Source organism: Mustela nivalis, assembly GCF_964662115.1.
Source record: "Mustela nivalis genome assembly, chromosome: 3".
Lineage (NCBI taxonomy): Eukaryota > Metazoa > Chordata > Mammalia > Carnivora > Mustelidae > Mustela > Mustela nivalis.
The window spans coordinates 47,255,193-47,277,132 of record NC_139022.1 but is presented as its reverse complement, the minus strand read 5'-3'; the positions used below and the strand labels follow the sequence as shown (position 1 = coordinate 47,277,132).

At 36.1% G+C, this 21,940-nt stretch overlaps 1 protein-coding gene across 6 annotated transcripts in view; it reads right to left on the bottom strand.

Annotated features, from left to right (window-relative positions):
• The window catches only part of FER (FER tyrosine kinase), a 465,318-nt gene that overhangs the window by 418,376 nt on the left and 25,002 nt on the right, over positions 1 to 21,940 (bottom strand). For 3 of the 6 annotated variants that reach the window (XM_082724902.1, XM_082724905.1, XM_082724904.1), the window contains one exon: positions 4,453 to 4,719. In XM_082724902.1, the coding sequence (XP_082581028.1) occupies positions 4,453 to 4,659 (207 nt within the window). In that variant the 5' untranslated portion in view covers positions 4,660 to 4,719. Of the gene's footprint in view, positions 1 to 4,452; positions 4,720 to 10,685; positions 11,039 to 21,940 lie in introns of those variants that run through there. The other 3 variants (XR_014310162.1, XM_082724906.1, XM_082724903.1) reach the window with 2 other exon arrangements.

The window sequence follows — 21,940 nt, the reverse complement described above, 5'->3', positions numbered from 1 at the left end:
GAAAGAAAAGCAAATAAAAGACATCCAAATGGAAAAGAAAAAGGAATTGTCTTTGTTCGCAGAAGAGAAAATCACCCGTGTAGAAAATCCAAGGGAATCTACAAGAAAGCTACAAATAAGCGAGTTTCACAAAGTTTAGTTTACGAGATTAGTATACATAATAAAAATGAATAGTGAGAAACTAAAATTTTTAAAAAATACTATTTAGGGGCACCTGGGTGGCTCAGTGGGTTAAGCCTCTGCCTTTGGCTCAGGTCATGATCTCAGGGTCCTGGGACTGAGCCTGGCATCAGGCTTTCTGGTCAGCAGGAAGCCTGCTTCCCCCTCTCTCTCTGCCTGCCTCTCCGCCTAAGTTGTGATCTCTCTCTGTCAAATAAATAAATAAAACCTTTAAAAAAAATACTATTCAGAAGAGTATCAAAAAAAAACATAATGTACATAAATCTGAAAGACCTGTATACTGAAAACTTGTAAGACTATTCAGAAAAATTAAAGAAAATACATAGCATGTTTACAGACTGGAAGACCCAATACTGTTGATATACATTTTCCTGAAATTTATCTATATAGTCAATGCATTCCAATCACAATCCAGTAGCTTTTTTAAAATAGGAATTAACAAGCTAATTCTAAAATTCATATGAGGGTGCCTGGATGGCTCAGTCGGTTAAGTGTCTGCCTTCTGCTCAGGTCATGATCCCAGAGTCCTGGGATCAAGTCACAAATGGGGCTCCTTGATCCTCGGGGAATCTGCTTCTCTCTCTGCCTCTCCTCTCTCTCTCCCGCTGCCTTCTCCCTCTGCTGCTCTCCCTCTCTCATGAATAAAAAAAATATTTTTAAAATAAATGAATATATAAAATTCATATGGAAGTGCAAAGGAACGAAAGTAGCCAAAATCGTTTTGAAAGAAAAAAAAAAACAGAAAAATTACACTACTGACTTTGTGCTTACTATAAAACAATAAAAATAAGAAGTTATCAGTGTCAGGGTAGACAAAAACACAAATGAACATTATAAAGTATGTAGAGATAGGCTTACAAATTATAGTCAACTGATTTTCGACAAAGAGGCAAAGAAGAAAGTTTAATCTTTTCAACAAATGCTGCTAGAATAAATGGATATCTGTTTGCAAAAACAAACTTTAATCATACCTTGCCCCTTATACAAAAATTAACTAAAAATGAATCATAAGCCTAAATGTAAAACAGAACTATAAAATTTCCAGGTGCAAACATAGGAGAAACTCTGCAAATTTAGGTCAGGCAACTGTGAGGTTTTTTTTTTTTTTTTTTAGATGCAACACCAAAAACACAACACCCTAAAGAAAAAAACTGATATACTGAACTTGTTTTAGGTAGAATAAATGACGACTTTTCAGCGTTAAGAGGAAAGGCTGACACATTCCTTGTTTTTTTGGGGGGGGGTTTCCAACCATTGTTCACTCATCTCTCAACACTTCCTCTTTGAAAGGCAATCCTGCCCCCTTAAATCATCCCTCCCAAACTTTATCACTTTCCATAGCCCTCTTCGCAATCCAAAAACTTCCCTGACTTCCTTAATTATTTTAGCATTTGTCTCCGCCTATACTTCACCAAAATACTTGACACTTCAGTGTCTACACTGATGATTCCTCCACTGACCGACCTCATAAATCTTCAACATTCTATACCTACTAGTCCTATTTCTTGTTACTTTCATTATCTTACTTTTCTAAAGAGTGTAATTCCAATTAAACATGGTAAATAGAACACCTGGCTATTTCTCCACTTCTTTCCAAAATATCACTAAAATATAATGTATTTGCTTAAAGTATAAATTCACAATAACAAAGAAAATAGAAAAGGGGACAACCACAGATAAGACATGTCAACAAAACTTAAGACAATTAAAAGTAGGTAAATGGTAACTTAGAACTGTTGAAACCTAATGTTGTGCCCGAGTTTTCACATCTGAGAGACCACCAAGGAGCCAACACCAATGCAATCACACAAGGGTTTTTTCGACAAGCTTAAAGCTTCGGCCCAAGTATACCCAACACACTGGAGTAGGGACTTGGACCCCAAGGTGACATGCTTAAGCTTGGGCCCAAGTATACTCGATGCAGTGGAGTAGGGACTTGGACCTTGAGCTTAGTTAAGGCAGGGTTATTTATGGGTTCCTGTTACTAAAGCAGGGTGGGGGTCTCTGCAACTAAAGTAGGTTGAGGCTTCCTAGAGTAGGGTGGGAGTCCTTAGAACTAAAGTAGGGTGGGGCTTCCTGAAACTATAGTAAAGTAGGGTAAAGTTCAGCCCTTGCTCACAGGTTCTGAGAAGGCTGTACTTATGCTAAAGCTAAACCTGAGATGGGATGGCCTTAGTTTTTCTCGGCCTCCACAATAAATGTTCTGCAAAGGGTAGGTCAAGAAAAAAAGACCATGTAGGGGAAGATGGTAATCAAAAGGTACAAATTTCTACATAAAAGATCAGTAAGTACCAGATGTGTAATGTACAACATGATGGCTATAATTAAGATCACTGTATGATACACATAAAAGTTAAGAGGGAAATCCTAAGAGTTCTCTTCACAAAAAGGATTTTTTCTTTTCTTTTTATTGAACTACATGAAATGATGGATGATAACTATACCTATTATAGTAATCATTTCATAATATGTGTGACTCAAACTGTTGGGTCCCCCAAAATTGGGTACCCCAATAATGGGTCCCTGATTATAAAGGAGCAAGACTGATACAAAGTGAAGGTCAAGAAAAGCTTTATTTCACGCCAAGCATCAGGAATCAGACGGACCGTCAAACAGACCAGTCCGGGCCGCCCCTACAGAGAGGGCAACCCCTCCCTGTTTTCCAGACTAACTTTTATAGAGCAAAGGCCATGCAGTTGGGCCTGGCCACACACAGGTGGCCAATGAGATTATAACACACACAGGAAACTCCACAGTCATGCTAGGCGACCAACTGAATTACAATTTACCCTAGCAGACATTTGAACCACCCTATCACCTAGTTCAGAATTGGCACCCAAAAGGTGCCCAAAGGGCAGGACCCATACTCCTTGGTAGCTAGGAGACAGTATGCACCCCCACTGATTGAATACCTCCACCTGGCCTGACCCACCCTTGTATTTGGACTTTTCTTACCTGAAACTGGTTTCCTGGACTTGCTTTTAAATAAGTTGCCCGGCTGACACTCTCATTTCTATTGCTCAGCCCACATAAACACAACTGTTTTTCCCCGGTTCAGAAGAAACTGGGACTTTGGACTAAGAGACATCAGGCTGCTTACCAAAAATAGAAGGATTAACTAAAGTATAACTCTTAGTACACTCAACCTACTTTCTCTATTAGGTCTTGTAACATAACAGTGTAGTCAAACCAAACACAGGACAAGATAAATTTGAATTTCAGATAAACAATAAATAATTCTTAGTGTATGGTGTCCCAAATACTGCATGCAAAATTTAACTGATGTCCTATATTTTTATTTGCTATGTCTAGTGACACCATCTTCAGACTAGAGACTAAAGAATTTCTTTTTGGAGAATGTGAGTGGCCTAGGAAAGGAAGTTAAAGATATTAACATTAAGGAGTTCTCAATGAAATCACAGATCCCTACCTGATCATACACACCACATACACGTTCCATAGGAAACAGTTTCCTCTACAGTTTACTCAAATCATTTATGAGACATGTTTGTAAAAGAAACACTCTAATTTTTTTGACTTTCCATAGTAAAACAAGGAAGATTTCCCTTAACTTTGAATAAGTACAATGAAATGCGATATTTAAGTAAGACAATGGAAATAAATAGAGCAGAAATCCAAGAACTATTAAGTTATGTAATATTTCATCTTTAATGCCATCAAAGAGCAATTAACAGTGCAATTTGTCCTTTATTTTTATGGTACTTAATTTTAAATTTTTTATTTTTGTAAGCTTACAGTTAAAAAAACATATTGTTTATTCAAAGAATTTTTTGTGTGACTAACTCATCAGTATATTATTATTTTAGTAAAATGAATGATAGCAAAGAACATTATTTGTTAAAATATTCCATGTGATTCAGTACACAATGAGTCACAGAATTCAGAGAAGATGGGTTATAATGAAAGTTTGTGTCAAAAGAAAATAGCAGGTCTCAAAAGACTCAAGGAAAAAGGGTAATAAATAAAATTAGTAAAAATGGCTCTCAAACCAAAGTCATTACAGTAATCTAGACATTAATTTTTTTTAATTTCAAAATTCAAAAATTTCAGACCTACTAACTCAGACAGGAGGTAAGGCACAAAAATGTATAATTTTTGAAACTTTCCCCCATGAGATTCTGATAATCAGCAAGATTTTGAAGCACTACTTTAGAATGCTAATTTGGGTATGCTCCTTCAACAGTATTACCTACTTGTCCTAAGCACAATTATGATGCTATATACAATAAATAATGAAATTATTCTCCTTACCTTGGATACATTGCTGACATAATTCATTTGAACAGTGCTTTCTTTATCAACTTGATTACAAAGGTTCTGTAACGTAGATGCATATTCTTTATCACTTTTTATTCTCAGGGCCATAAATTTCTTCACTGTTTCCAGTAACCGTAATTCCCAGTCTTGCAGTTTTAGCACAGCTTCATGTGAATTCTTCAGGTCACTCCCAAACCCCATTTTTGTAAGGCACTGTCTTATCCTCCACACTGCACTGTGAGCCTTCTAATCAGCACATATCTGTGTATGTAAACAGAAGGGAAAAAGATCTTAAATCAAAAGGAAATTTGTCTTCAAAGCAAAGTGGTGGCCTGTCCTTTTTAGGGTTAAAAAAAATCACTACAACTGAATGCTTTCACCCCAATGTCAAACAAGATAAGGATGTCCACTCTCTCTACTTCTACTGAACATTGTAAAGGAGGTTCTAGTCAATACAATGAGACAAATGAAAAAATCTCCATGGGAATTGAAAAAGAAAGAAGTGAAACTATATTTGCAGAGGACATGAGACTGTATATATAAAATCCTAAGGAATGCAATAAAAAAAGAAGTATTAGCATTAATAAATGAGCTTAGTTAGATTACAGATTATAGTTAGATTACAGATTAATATACAAAAATCAATTATATTTCTATACACTAGCAATGATCAACCTGAAAATGAAATTATAAAACAATTCTAGATATAATCACATCAAAAAGACTAAAATATTTAGGAATAAATTTTATAAAATAAATTAAAAACCTATACTCTTAAAACTACAAAGTGTTGAAAGAAATTAAGGAGGAGTTCAATAAACAAAAAGATTGATGTTAATGGATCCAAAAGACTTAATATTATTAAGAAAGCAATTTTCTCTAATTTGATCTACAGACTGAACTTAATCCATATTAACATATGGATTTTTTTTACATAATTTGAAAAGCTAATCTTAAAAATAATCTTGAAAAAGAAGAACAAAGCTGGAAGACTCAGACTTCTTGATTTCAAAAACCTAATGAATAGCTACAATTATCAAGATAATGTGGTACTGGCACATAGACAAACAGAGAGATCAATGGAGTAGAAGAGAGGGTCCAGATGTGAATCCTCCTATTTATGACTTTCTATAAGGGTAAAAGTCTTTCAACTGATGGTGCTGGGACAACTGGGTTTCCACATGCAAAAGAATGAAGCAGGATGCCTTCCTTAGGCCATACTCAAAGAATTAACTATATCTATAACTAAACTATAACTGAAACTATAAAACTCTCAGAAGAAAATACAATAGTAAATCTCTGTGACCATGGCTCAGGAAATGGTTTCTTAGATAAGACACCATAAGCAAAGGCAACAAAATTAAAGTACATAAATTGCATTTAATCAAAATTTAAAACTTCTGTACTTCAAAGGTCATTGTTAAGAAAGTGAAAAAAGCACAGAATGCGAGAAAATATTTGCAAATACTTATCTGATAAGAGACTTTTATCTGGAATATATAATTCTTACAACTCAATAGTAAAAAGACAAACATGGGATGCCCGGGTGGCTCAGTCAGTTAAGTATCTGCCTTCAGGCTCAGGTCTAATCCCAGGGTCCAGGGACTGAGTCCCTCATCGGGCTCCTTACTCAGTGGGGAGCCTGCTTCTCCCTCTGCCTGCCACTCTGTCACTTTCTCTCTCTGACAAATAAATAAACAAAATCTAAAATATAGTATTAATAATTATAAGACAAACCAATTTAAATGGGCAATAGACATGTCTCCAAACAAGAGTTACAAATGTCCAATAAGCACACAAAAAGATGTTCAGTATCATTAGCCATCAGGAAAATACCAATTAAAATCACAATGAGATACCACATCACACCACTAGGATGTCTTTAATCAAAAGACAGATAATACCAAGTATTGGAGACTGTGAAGAAATTAGAAACCTAATATACTGCTGGTGGAAATGTAACATGGGGCTGTTCCTCAAAGTTAAACACAGAGCAATGATATGACCCAGAAATTCCACTCTTGGTTACAAATCCAAGAGGAATGAAAACATATGCCCACACAACACTTGTACATCAATATTCCAGCAGAATTGTTCATAATAGTTACAAAGCGGAAATAATCCAAATATCCATCCACTGATGAATGGATAAATAAAATATGACATATACATACAATATAGTATTAGCAAGGAAAAGGAACAAAGTATTCATAGAAGCTAAAACATGGATGAACCTTGTAAGCATTATGCTAAGTAAAAGAAACCTAGACACAATGATCTCTTTATATAATCTCTTTATATGAAATGTTCACAATGTACAGATATAAAGTAGAATAGTAGTTGCCTGGGGCTGGCAAATTTGGGAAGAAATGAGGAGTAACTGACATTGGATACTGGATTTCATTTTGGGGCAACAAAACTGTTCTAAAATTGATTGTGGTAATGGTTGCACAACTCTGTGAACAAAATAAAAGCCACTGAACTATATATACAGTTTAAGTCGGTGAATTCTTCAGTATGTGAGTTATATCTCAATAAAGTTGCTTAAAAAATCACTACAGTATAACTTATGATCATCTAAAGGTCAGTTCTCAGAAATTTCCCCCCAAATACCCTGCTTGTTTGCTATAAATCCCAAAAACTCTGATAGTATTTATTTTGCTCTCCAGACCGCTAAAATTTCAGGCAATCAATTTTTTAGGGCCCAATAGAAGAAATGATGAAACACACCCCTTATTTTTAGTTCTGGCTTAGCCATACCAGAAGTCACTTTCTTGTTAATTCAGGGAGATATTCCAAGCTATAGAAAAAAAGGAGAAGAGATTTATGTTTCTAACCTCAGTGGTAACATCTAAAGAGATGGTAAAAATGTGGGTTTTCCAAATAGAGAACAAATTACAATTTTTCCCCCAACAGAAAACTGGCCAGTTTTGTGATCTATCAAGTAAGCAGAAGAGAGAAAAAAGGTTCTGGAAAACTGCGCCATCAAAGTTCCCAAAGTAGCAACCTTAACATAATTAACATAATTAAGCCAATATAAAGTAATTGACTTATTCACTTTAATATCAATAGGATAATCCCAGTTTTTTTACTTTCAATGTAGCAGCTTTAAAATCTTTACTTGAAGGGGCACCTGGGTGGCTCAGCGAGTCACACTCTGCCTTTGGCTCAGGTCATGATCTCAGGGTCCTGGGATCTAGCCCCGCATCAGGCTCTCTGCTCGGTGAGGAGCCTGCTTCCTTCTCTCTCTCTCTGCCTGCCTCTCTGCCTACCTGTGATCTCTCTTTCTGTCAAGTAAATAAATAAAATCTTTTTTAAAATAAATGAATAAAAGAAATTAAAAAAATAAAATCTTTACTTGGATATACTGTATCTTTATAGGACACAAAAATTACAATGGACACTTTCCTGTTATTTTACCTACAGCTCATCTAAATCTCAGTCAAGATACATTCTGTCTTATCCCATGCTTTCAGTGGAAAAATAAGGAATAATTTTTGAGACCAAAGAAATGTGAAACATTTTCCTTTCTTTCAAAGACTATATACGAGATTGTGGTTCATTTTATTCCAAAACTTGGGATAAATATCACTTCTGCTTCTAAATACACCTACCTCTGATCTAAACTTTGATAATATTTTTTTCTTCCATTACCAAGAACTTCAAAAGGATTATGAAAAGCTCAAAAGAATAAAAAAGGAAATAGAATCTGGCAGCTATAAGAGAAACCCTCCAGTCCGTCCTAAAGGTGTATTTATACACACCAGTATTCTAGGTCTAGAAATACAAAATAATTTCATTTATGTTACCAATCCTCAAGGAATGAAAATGATAAAAATTTTTAAAACAACTCCATAATAAATTAAGACCTTGTCTAATTGTTAAATTGGTAGAGCTTATAAGTACTTTAGGAATTAAGGGAATGATATCCTAAAGACAAATGACATAAATAAGACTATTTGTTTCAGTAGTGTTTAAGATAACAATACAAAAAAGAAAAGCAGAAATATACATCAAAAGAAAATGACTAGTTAAATTACAATGAAGGCTGCTGCATCTGATTGTAACTGAAAAATTCTAGGGACCACCATTCAAATTACAGTATATGTGAATGTGTTCACTGTCCAACCTTCACAATCATAATACGGTAGATCTGATTCCAGTATATTCATTCAGCGGAAAATCATTCAGTCCTAATAAAAAATAAGAAAATCTTTTGTGTATTGATCTGTAACTGTCATTAAAAACTTCTAACTGAAAAAAGTAAGACACAGAACTTGGTATGCTTACATTGTATAAAAAAGAGGAAGAATAATAGAATTAATTTTTCTTATGAATACAAAAAATATATCCCAAAGAACACATAGTGGCTGGGGCACTGGAGTAGGAGAGGGACTTTTCACTATATATCCTTTCGTACATTTTTGAATTTTGTGCTAAGTGAATAAATTGATATTACCTATTCTAAAAATATATTAATTAAAGAATTTTTGAAGAAGAAAAAAAAAAATAATGAAAGCTAGACCAGCCCAGTAAAGTTTCCTAGAAATAGCAAGAGTTGAGATAGGGGTGGAAAATAACCATGATTTGTAGATTGTAACAAGTCAAAGAGGAAATGTATTCCAGGAAATAGGAGCAGTATGGGACCAAAAAAAAAAAAGGAAATATGAGGTAAAGCAAAGAAAAAATGTCTCCAAAATCAACCTATACATGGCAAGCAGTGGGAGATGCCATACTAATTTATCTGCTTTATTTCACTATACAGGAAACTAATAAGGATCAAACTCCTTGAGCTGTTTGGTTTTTAAGGCAAAACAACATGATCATGAATGTGATTTTTTTAAATGATTAATTTACTGGTGCTGGTTACATATGTACATTCAGTTTGTGAAATTTCATCTGAGCACCTGTGTTTCATGTACTCGGGGTCCATGTACCTCGGGGTCCAAGTCCCTACTTCACTGTGTCGGGTATACTTGGGCCCAAGCTTAAGCTTGTCAAATAAACCCTCATGTGATTGCATTGGTGTTGGCTCCTTGGTGGTCTCTCAGACGTGAAAACTTGGGCATAACAAAAAGAACAAAAACTGTTTTTAAGAAAAAGCAAAAATTTAAATATATTATCAGTAAATACCATCTTTATGCTACAACATTCACAGCATGGTTTCAAAGAAAAGAAAGAGAAAGTTCTGGGGCTCTAGGTACTATGGAAATGTGCCCAACAATACCCCAACTTCCAGAAGACTTTCTGAGGAATCAGAGTTAAACAAAATCCTGAGAATTCACACTGGATGCTCCAATATGAAAAGAAGTAGGTATAGTTAGTAGGCCAACCTAGGGAAAGTCAAGAAAATGTCTGAAGAGAGAAGCCTCTCTGCAGCAGGATAGGATGTTACAAAATGTAGACAGGGAAGCCTTGGCTTGCAATATTCCAGGCTCTGTGAAGAATTGGTAGATGAAATTAAATCCAGAAGTACAAGATGTTTAATGGAATGTCATAAGAGAAAGTAAATATCTGGCCTCCAAACAAGGTCAAACTCAGCCCCAGCCAATATCATCCTACTACCTCCATGTCCATACAACAAAGAAACCAAAATTAAAAGTAAAACCCAGGGACGCCTGGGTGGCTCAGTCGGTTAAGCAGCTGCCTTCTGCTCAGGTCATGATCCCGGCGTCCTGGGATTGAGTCCCCTATCAGGCTCCTTGCTCTGCAAGGAGCCTGCTTCTCCCTCTGCTTCTACTTGCCACTCTGGCTGCCTGTACTCTCTCTCTCTCTCTGACAAATAAATAAATAAAATCTTTTTTAAAAAAGAATAAAAAGTAAAACCCAGCTTCTGGTCCAGATAAGATGATAAAGACCCTTCTTCCCAGCTCCATCGCATAAAACACAACTATAAACACAAGAAATGGCACAAGAGACTACCAAAGAAGAACTGTGAAGGGTTGATCAAAGGCAACCTCCTTTGGCCCTAGGACTAGAAGAACACCACATATGCCAAGTGTCTCATGCTCTCCTCACCCAACAGGAGGTCACCGAGACCTGACTTTTCCGAACCTCCCATCTAGTAACAAAAGGCAGCCCATATATGGAGGTTAACTCCCTCAGGATCGAATAGGAGTGCCTTTGACAACAGAGAGCCAGACACCAACAAAAGAGAAATTATTTATGAGTCCCACCACAAAAAAAAAAAAAAAAAAAAAAACAGCCAGGAGAAACACTCTCCTTACCTGCTAGGCCTAGAGAATCCCTTTTCCTGCCAACAGAAACTGAATGAGGCAGGAAGAACCAGCAACAGAGACGGCTATCAGGTCAGGAAACTATGTCCTCACAGGTCTGAGGACCTCCTTCCGCACCAGAGATACCAGAGCAGGCAGGCAAAACTGACAAAAGGAACCCAGCTGAAGCTGCTGCTCTCCAAGACTTTCCTCTTCTGCTCAGAGACATCAGGACAGCTAGGGGGCACAGTAGGGAAATTCGACCTTAGCCCTTTTCTACCAACAGATGCTTAGTAGCTGGCCCTGAGAAAAAAATCTTCTGCTCTGTCAAGCAGCACCAGTAGGAACTAGTGGGAGCCCTAGTTACATCAGACAAGCAAAACAAACCAAAATAACAGCACAAAGACTCTGACAATTAACTGTCATTGAAACCACAGCCCATAAAAATAGGCCAAAAGGTCTGCATGCAAAACCCAAACAGAGGGACTTCCTGTGAATATAAAACATTGAAATAGATCCCAGGGTCTCTGACATTAATAGATAAAATATCTAAGATTCAACTGAAAATCACCTCATATTAAGAACCAAGAAAAATCACAGCTTGAATGAGAAAAGACAATCAACTAATGTCAACTCTGAGATGAATTAGATGTTGAAATTATCTAAAAAGCATTTTAAACCAGCTATCTTAAAAATGTTTCATCAGTTATAAATTCTCTTAAAAACAAATGTAAAAATAGAAAATCTAAGCAAAGAAATAGAAGTTATAAAAATGACCAAATGAAAATTACAGAACTAAAATATGCACTAACAGGAATAAAAAACTTCACTAGATAAGCTTAATAGAAGAATGGAGATCCTTTGATCCTTTGACGATACAATCAGTGAATGTAAGGACAGAGCAAAAGATTTCAACCAATCCAAACAAGAGAGAAAATAGACTGACAAAAAAGAATAAAGCCTTGGAGACCTGTGGGACAATAACAAAAGATCCAACATTTATATCATCTGAGTTCTGGAAAGAGAGGAGAAAGACAATGGGGCTGAAAGATTACTCAAAGAAGTATGTCCATCTTGGGGAAAAAGCTAATATAAAGTCACAGAAATCAAGACAGTGTGATCTTGGGAGGGTATAAACAGATCAATGGAACAGAAAAGGGAACCCAGAAATAGATCCACACAAAAACACTCAACTGCTTCTTGACAAGGTCCAAAAGCAATTCAGTGGTACTGAAGCAGATGAATAGCTATAGGCCAAGAAAAAAAGAGAGAGAGAGAGCCAGAGACAATCTTGACCTAACACGTTAAACAAAAATTAACTCAAAAGGATCATAAACTGGGGCACCTGGATGGCTCAGTCAGTTAAGTGTCTGGCTCTTGATTTTGGCTCAGGTCATGATCTCAGGGTTGTGAGACTGAGCTTGCACTGGGTATGGAGACTGCTTAGGATTCTTTCTCTGCCTCTTCCTCTGCCCCTCCATACTCCACCAGGTCTCCTGTGTGTGTGCACATGTACACACATGTGTGCTCTCTCTCTCTCTCAAAAAAGAAAAAAAAAGGATCATGAACTTAAATATAAACATAAAACTTCTAGGGAAAAAAAGTAAAGCTAGGCAAAGTTCTTAGCCTTGACACAAAAACATAATTCATAAAAAAGAAAAGTCAATAAATTGGGTTTCATCAAAAGAAAAAACTTTTGCTTGTGAAATGCCATGTGAACAGGATAAAAAGACAACCTACAGACTTTGAGAAAATATTTGCAAGACATATCTAACAGAAGACCAGTATATAGAATATAGAAAAATCTCTCAAATTCAACAGTTAACAACAACCAAAAATCGAACTACAAAATGAGCAAAAGAAATGAACATACATTTCACAGAAAAGGATATAAAAATGGCAAATAAGCACATGAAAAGATATTCAACATAATTAGCCATCAGGGAAACGCAATTAAAACTACAACAAGAAGGATGCGTTGCTGGCTCACTGGTCAAACATGTGATTCTTGACCTCAGGGTCATGAGTTCAAGCCCTATGTTGGGCATGAAACTTACTTAAAAAATAAATAAAAATAAGGGATGCCTGGGTGGCTCAGTCAGTTAAGCATCTGCCTTCAGCTCAGGTCATGATCCCAGGGTCCTGGGATTGAGCCCGGCATCAGGCACCTTTCTCAGTGGGGAGCCTGCTTCTCCCTCTGCCTGCCAATCCACCTGCTTGTGCTCTCTCTCTCTCTCTCTGACAAATAAATAAATAATATTGTAAATAAATAAATAAATAAATAAATAAAATTATTTTAAAAGCTACAATGAGATATCATTACCCACTTATCAGAATGGCTAAAATAAAATATAATGACAAAACCAAATGGTTGTGGTAATATGGGAAAAACCAGATCACTCATTTGTTGCTGGTCAGAAGACAAAACAATACATCTGCTCTGGTTTCTGATAAAACTAAACATTCAACTACATTATGACCCAGCAATTGCAATCTTGGACACTTATGCCAGAGAAATGAAACATATCTTCATACAAAAACTTGTACACAAATGTTCATAGCAGATTTATTCATAAAAGCCAAAAACTGGAATCAGCCCAGAGATCCTTCTATGAGTGAACACATACCATGAAATTCTATCCACAATAAAAAGGAACAAACTATCAATATAGGCAACCACTTAGATGAATTTCCAAGAATCCTGCCAAATGAAAAAAGGAAATCCCAAAAATTTACATCTGTATGATTCTATTTATGTAATATTCTTGAAATGACAAAAATTTGGAAAAAGGACAGAGGAAGGGTCAGCAGGGTTTAGGGCTTACACAACAGGGGAGGAAAGCAAGTGTGGTTATAACAGGGAAACACATGGGATTCTATTGTTTTGGAACTATTTGATACCTTGACGATAGTAGTGGATATATGAGCCTAGACTGGTAGTAAAATTTTATAGGACTTAATATACACACAACAAATGAATATAATGAAAACTGTATAATTAAAATTCATATTTCTATAAATAACATTGGTAGAATGTGTCAATATTAATATACCAGTCGTCATTTTATATTTGGTTTTGCAAAATGTTATCATTGGGTGAAACTGAACAAAATGTACCAGGGATTGTTATTTCATACAACTGTATGTTGTCTACAGTTACCTCTAGAGAAATTCCAATTTGAAAAAAAGTTATGTCCAGATCTCAAACTATAGCTCTGAGGAAGAACAAGATGTGGAGAGGCATTACAAATTCAGCTACATTCTTCCAGAAATAATACGAAAGAGCTGCCTATGTTAACCCTATGGAAGATGAAAAAAATTGCAAGGGAAGCATTCAGTTAGTTACGCTGCAGCCAAAAATTACAGAGAGAGACATAAACGCAGAATGGCAGGTCAGAGGGGCTATTATATCATAGACTGATATGTAATGTAAGTTCCAATCAGTCAGGGAAGCACTCTGTTCTGCTCCCCCAGTGAATCTCCACTGCTTAAAACTTAAAACTTTATTGCATACAGCTGCAATAAATATCTATTAAATGAATTAAGTACACAGCCACAAGCACTGTACATGCATTCTCTTGTGCTCCACAGTCCCTACCTCGGAGTCTTTATTCTTTATTCTTTTCTTTTTTTTATTTGACAGAGATCACAAGTAGGCAGAGAGAGAGAGGAAGAAGCAGGCTCCCTGCTGAGCGGAGAGCCTGATGCAGGGCTCGATCCCAGGACCCTGGGATATGACCTGAGCCAAAGGCAGAGGCTTAATCCGCTGAGCCACCCAGGCACCCCTTCATTCTTTAGTCTTAATAATACCAGGTATTGGGGCGCCTAGGTGGCTCAGTGGGTTAAGCCTCTGCCTTTGGCTCAGGTCAGGATCCCAGCGTCCTGGGATTGAGCCCCGCATCAGGCTCTCTGCTCAGCAGAGCCTGCTTCCTCCTCTCTCTCTGCCTACTTGTGATCTCTGTCAAATAAATAAATAAAAATCTTTAAAAAAAAAAATAATAATAGGTATTAATTTTACAACCCTAACGTACAGGTTCAAATTCTAACTCCTTTGCCTGATAATCAAAGCAGGCCCCACATAACCTCCCACCCTCAGCAATAGTACCGCACCTTACTACTTATGGCTCCTTAAATTTAGTCTGTGTCTTTGAAGATATTCCTTCAGTCCAAACTCTCTTCCTCCCTTGTCTATCCAAAGAATTATCAACAGCTAAACTTTAAAGTAGTATTCTCTGTGAAGGCTTCTCCGACTAACCCCACAATCATAACCACCACGGCTGATTTACGTGTTCCCTTTCCTCAGATCTCAGGCATCACCTAAGTATCTGTGATGAACATAACACTTCTCATGGTATATGTTAGCTATTTGTTGAAATATATTTCTCCCATTAAACTCTGAAATAGCACATATTTTTCATCTTTACATCACTGGGGCTTAAGTTACTACCCAGGATACAGCAGGCATTCAATTTACTGCAAATAATTGCAAGAGCAAACTCATTTTTTGAAAGATTTATAAATGAACTTTTAAAATAAAAATAGCTATAATTGAATAGACAGTAAGTACAAATCAGATAAAAACAGTATTATACAAAAATGCATGCATGTTATTAGCAAAGACGCCTACTTTTAAATAGCATCTTCTAAAACGTGAAAATAATGAAACTAATGAACTAATATTGACTATTTAGGTTTATTTAAATTTGTTTTATTTGGCTTGTTATTAAGAATCAAGTGAGTTATGGTGAGTTTCTAATTTACAAGAGTTATTAAAAACTTGAAAATAACCATTAAAATTGCTACATTTTCAAAAGTTAGAAGTTCACATTGTATAAAAGAAATCTACACATACTTTTTTTTTTTTTGAAGATTTTATTTATTTATTTGACAGACAGAGATCACAAGTAGGCAGAAAGGCAGGCAGAGAGAGAGAGAGGGGGAAGCAGGCTCCCTGCGGAGCAGACAGTCCAATGTGTGGCTCGATCCCAGGACCCTGGGATCATGACCTGAGCTGAAGGCAGAGGCTTTAACCCACTGAGTCACCCAGGCACCCTGAAATCTATACATACTTTTAAACAAAAATGGAATTTATTGGGGCACCTGGGTGGCTCAGTCAGTTAAGTATCTGCGTTCACCTCAGGTCATGGGATTGAGCCTCACATGAGGCTCCCTGCTCCACGGGAAGTCTGTTTCTGCCTCTCTCTTTGCCTACCACCCCACCTACTGTGCACTCACATGCTCTCGCTCTCTCTCTCTCTCTCTATATATATATATATAAAATAAATAAATAAATTGTCTTTTAAAATGGCATTTATTAAATAGCAAAATATAAAACTGGTAACTAGTTTCCTTAGTAGGATAATAGAATTCTCATTGTATTTCTTGTAAGTATAAGAATATATGCAAGTATTTATTGTAAAATGTCTTCTATTTTTCAACTTTTGGCTCCACAACTGGCAACTTTTACATTCTCTGACAATACAGATGTAAATATTGTTTTTATATAGCATAAAGAAAGTTTATTGGGTATTGAATATTCTCTTTCAAGTAAGGGTGATTTATTTTAACACAGATGATGTCTTGTGGTCAAAAATGTCTCTTTAGTTATTTCCTTTAACGCTGACAAAGAAATTCAAATATACCACGAAGGTAGGCTGATTTTTTAAAAATCTGCAAATAAGTGAATAATAACTGTAATAGAAATGGGAAATATTTCATTATTCCCCCAAAAGATATTTTCACAAGCTGGCAAGAAATTCAATGAGTTTGAATTTATAGTCCTTGACTAATAAAACCATCAAAATCAGTTTATGGTTCAAATTACTTTATTACTATATGTTTGTTCATTAATAAAGACTATAAAATCATTAATCAGTTAAAGCACAAATATAATTATCTAATGGCATTTCTTACCTTTCATATGCTTCAATACTGAAAGAAATCAGAAATAGTGACTCTATTTGAACAAAATATTAAGCTGCCTGCAGCAAGACAGAAACAAAGTCATAAAAAGCCACCAAGTACGCAAGTAATAACCAAGATTACAAACCAAAAAACCGAGGTCATCTGAATACAAAGTGAAGTGTTTTTTTCATAACCAGTTAAACAGGCAGGAATGAACAGTCACCAAAGTTTAACTACAAAGACAACATCATTCATTACCAGTTAATATATGCTACCTTGGCCACCTTACAGATTCAATATTTAAAACTCCTCTCATGCATTTGAAAGTGTTGCTTTTAGTTTAATTTAAAATAAAAGTTAATTCAACTGAAACAGCCCTGGATTGTCCAGCCAGCTACTGGAACAACATTAATGGGTGATAGTATTCCACTGAGAAGGAACACCATACAATCTCTAAACAAATGAAGAATATGTTTGTTTTTAAATGAACTGTTTTTGAATTTCAAAAATGTATTTGAAGTACTGACTTCAAATGGAGAGAGCAGAATTATTAACAGAATTTTCTTCTTTGTTTTAAAGTATTAATATAAATCAACAAGTATTTATTGAGTTACCATGCAGAGATACTGTTAGGGGTACAAAGATAAATAAAATTTGGATTACTACCTTTAAATACTTATAGTACATTAAGAATAAATAGACAACTTCATAGGTAACAATGATACAATTCATTCAAAAATCATTCAGCCACATGTATTGAACATCTACATGTCAGACATATTTCTCAGTGCCAGGAATATCAAGACCCATAAGATTATAGGCTTGGTCTCAAAAGCCCACAATTTACCAAAGATGACAAACATGTAAACATACAGATGCCATATAATTCAACTGGTTCACAAATATAAATGTGTTACAAACTCGGTGGGGATACAGAAGAAGCATGCATCTTTCTAGAAGTCAGGAAGGAAGGTGTCACAGAATATAAAGCATGAGGTATAAAGTGCTACAAAGACACAGAAAAAGGAAAGAGCACAGCTGAGTAGGGAGCTCAAAAAGCCTTTATTAAGAAGAGAACATCACGTCACAATAATATACATGTATCACATAGTGCACCTGAAAACACCCAACATTATACATCAATTGTACCTCAAGAAAGTTGGAAAGCATTTTTTTTTTAATTAAAAAGAAGAGAGAACATTTCCAACAATCCTGGAGGGCAGTTATGAAAGGAGTACATGCACATGGGTCTATCTGCAAACATACATGTAGGAGGTGGCTTTGGGAACAGACAGTCCTGGGTTAAAATGCTAACTCCACCATTTAAGAGCTGTATAACTACATTTTAACTAACCTTCTGGAAGCCCAATTTCCTTATCCTTAAAATTGGGATAGTAAAACCTACTTTGCAAGGTTGTTATGAACATTAGTCAGATAAAGTATACAATGTGCCTGGCTCTGGAGACACTTATTAAAAAGAAGGGGTGGTTCTGTGGTGCAGTTTAGAGTGAAATAAGTCAAGCAGAGAGAGTCAATTATCAATATGGTTTAACATACTTGTGGAACATACGGAATAACATGGAGGACTTTAGGAGAAGGAAAGGAAAAGTGAATTGGGGTACATCAGAGGGAGGGACAAAGCATGAGAGACTATGGACTCTGAGAAACAAACTGAGGGTTATGGAAAGGAGCGGGTTGGGGAGTTGGGTGAGCTTGGAGGTGAGTATTAAGGAAGGCACATGTTGCATGCAGCACTGGGTATGATGTGTAAACAATGAATCTTGGAACACTGAAAAAATAAAATAAAATAAGTAATAATTAAAAAATAAAGTACTCATCACAAAACAAAAAAGATTAAAAGGCATACACCTTAGTAAACTAATAAACGGGTTTGTCAATGAGGCAGATCAGATTCTGATTTGATGGGCAGCCAATCAATGAAACAGACCTGCACCGTTGGAAATAGAGGATGAAGACACAACTGATATGTTCCAGCAGCAGAGAGGAGGTGTCTACTAAAAAGGGAACCTGCTACTTTACTCCAGAACTCTGTTCTTCCAGACCAAGAGACACTCTCAATTAGAAAGCCACAGTTTGGTTCCAGCACATCCTGACAACTATGGTACAGTTTCCTCTCTTCTCTCATGTTTCCCTTCCCTGTTCCTTTATTGTTCATAAAGTAACTGTGTATGTGCACAAGCTTTTTTTTTTTTTAACTAAATGGTCACGTGCTTTTTTTTAATGTGCTTTTTTTTTTAACTAAATGGTCAACATATGTTTGGTTGTCACCAAATAGAGAAGCAATGGGGGAAAATATCCCTCTCTCCACTAATGGCATGCTCAGTCAGCACTTATCTTTATATTCCAGTAAGTTATTTTGCTCTTATTGTTTAACAAAAAAAGAACAACATAAAAATCCTTGCATACCTTGTTTAATTGGAGAATTTTAATGTTTTTCATTTATCATTATAAGACCAAGGACAATTTTATAACATTTTATATGTAGCTGCTACATGTAGGGCAATCTGTCTTTAAGTAGGGATAAATTACTCTAAAAGAAATGAATCCTAGATAGTTTCCCTTCAAGTCAAGCATCTTGTTGTTTAAATAAATTTCTTGTTTAAAAAAAGAAGGAATCATTACTAATAAAGCATGAGAAGGGCAGCAGCTCCACACAAGACAGGACATGGAAGAGCAAGTGATGAAGGAGGGTTAATTTCCAAGGAGAAATTTAAACATAAGCAAGGTTACACAGAAAGGAAAATGTGGGGCATGTCAGTGAAACATTGTTAATCTGAAGGAAAACAGGGGAACATGGGTTAAAAAGATTAAGTACAGATACAATGCATACTACCCCGGGTGGTCTAAATTCTAGAAATATAACCATAATCTAGATACCTCTTAACCTTTTACTCTTCCTAAGTGATCAAGTATTATAAAAGAGATTAGTGTTTCAATTAAGGTCAAACAATTTTATTTCCCTTCAAAGAGAACAGCAGAACAGGAAAAAGTCAAAATAATTTCTAAATCCACACGTGTACTTTCAAATAGGTTCATTAAAGTCATATAGTAGCAGAATGGCAACCATGAAGGTTTCATAAATTATAATCCAAACGAACTAAGACAAAGCCGGTTTCTACCCTGCAATGACACAGCCTCTCAGAAAGCCCAGATTAGACAAACTTCAAGAGAACGTAGAGGAAAGTCAGTTCCATTGTTGGCTTCTTTTTATAATTTAGCTTTTCTGAAAAGGCAAGGCCTAATCTCCACACCTACTCTATCCCTTCTCTAAAGTCATATCTTTCCAAATTGTTCTTCTAAAATTCCATTCAGTTTGTAAACAAATTTCCCTAAATCTCTACCTTTCCGGGCGCCTGGGTGGCTCAGTGGGTTAAGCCTCTGCCTTTGGCTCAGGTCATGATCCCCAGCGTCCTGGGATCAAGCCCCGCATCAGGCTCTCTGCTCAGCAGGGAGCCTGCTTCACCCTCTCTCTCTGCCAGCCTCTCTGCCTCCTTGTATGATCTCTGTCTGTCAAATAAAATAAACAAAATCTTTAAAAAAATAATAAAAATTAAAAAAATAAATCTCTACCTTTCAACTGCTTACGCTATCTGAAAACTAGATCCCCATAAACATAATGCTCACAGGTGGAGGCCACACCTTCCCTACATGGTACAACCCATAGCCATGGGGCTGAGGGGGTAGAAGGATGGGTAACATTATCCTGATTCCTTAGTGCCATGTCCAAATCACTGCTCTTCCAATCTCATTCAAAAATTTCTTCCCATTCAGCTTTAACAAGTCCTATCCCACTTACCTCTGTTGTCTCCAAATCTTTGAGTCTCTACCTGCCCCCAAATCTTATTCTCTAATTCAATTCTTATCTTCAACCATGGAGATTTTAACATCTGCAGCCTCTCTCTTCTCCAAAGATCCAGTCAATGCAACTTCATTTCAACTATCCACTGCTATTGCCCATAGCCTAAATCCTAAACTGTTTCATCTCTGCAATGGTAAATTTTAATATTCTAGTTTTAGGCCATAACCTACTATTTACCATCTCTCTGGTACAGCTGTTACTATACGTACTCTCCAACCTCACAAAGATGTCTAGCCATCCACTGACTGAACTATATTCCCTAAAATGCTTCAGGACCCCCGTATTCTCTCCCTTTTAAGGTATGCCACTGATCATCCAGAGGTTGGATTTTTTTTTTTAAGATTTTATTTATTATTTATTTGACAGACAGAGATCACAAGTAGGCAGAGAGGCAGGCAGAAAGAGAGGGGGAAGCAGGCTCCCTGCTGAGCAGAGAGCCCAATGTGGGGCTCGATCCCAGGACCCTGGGATCGCGACCTGAGCCGAAACCAGAGGCTTTAACCCACTGAGCCACCCAGGTGCCCCCAGAAGTTGGATATTTTTAAGAGTAAAATGGGGTGCTACTCTTTATTAGTCCAGGACAACAGATATAAACCTGGACTGCCCCAGGCAAATTGGAGCATGTAACCCCCATACTTCTTTCTCTACACTTACTAAATTAGCTGACTTCCCTTGACATTTTGTCTTGATGTGGCATTTCTCTTAACAACCTTCAGCTCTGAATCAATCCTTCTTCATTTCCTCTAGCCATTTTTTTTTAAAAGCTTAGCTAATCAGTACTTTGGGATTGTGTTCAGATCACCTCCTCTAGGCAGGCTTCTTGGCCTCTACTCTTTGTTATCATAGCACTCAGAAATGACAGTGCGTTATATTCATAACCACATATTCACGTACTCAATAAATCTTCAAGTTTCACTCTCTTTGTGTTTATTCTACAATGCATCATTTGAGAAATGACTATTTTTATAATTTCATTTAGGTTAAACAAGTCAAAAAGAAGTACTTCTAAATTAACAGCAATTATACTAATAAAAACTAGCAGGTTTTTTCTTATTCTGAGCTCCTTAAATTTTATCGTCCTTATACATTCAATTACTCTGGTTTTAGGCTATTATTCTCTCCTGGTATTTCTGTCTTCCTACATAGCCAATAAATTTTGGAATTATATGGAGCATAAGTAAAATTCAAAGGACAAGCAGGAAAAGCAAATTTCAGAACATGCACATCAATGATCCTGTTTCTAAAATTATACAAACATAAACATGTGTGTTTTATATATATATATTTTTTTTTAAATACAAATTCATATAAATCAAACTGTTAACATTAGCTACTTTTGAAGACTGAAACCTGGAATGGCAAGAAGAACATCACTTTCTATTTCATTTATTTCTAGTCTGTATATTTATCATAAGCAGGTATTTGTTTTATAATGCAAAAAAATATATAAGAAAAAGGAAAGACTTCCTAACAAACTTTTTTT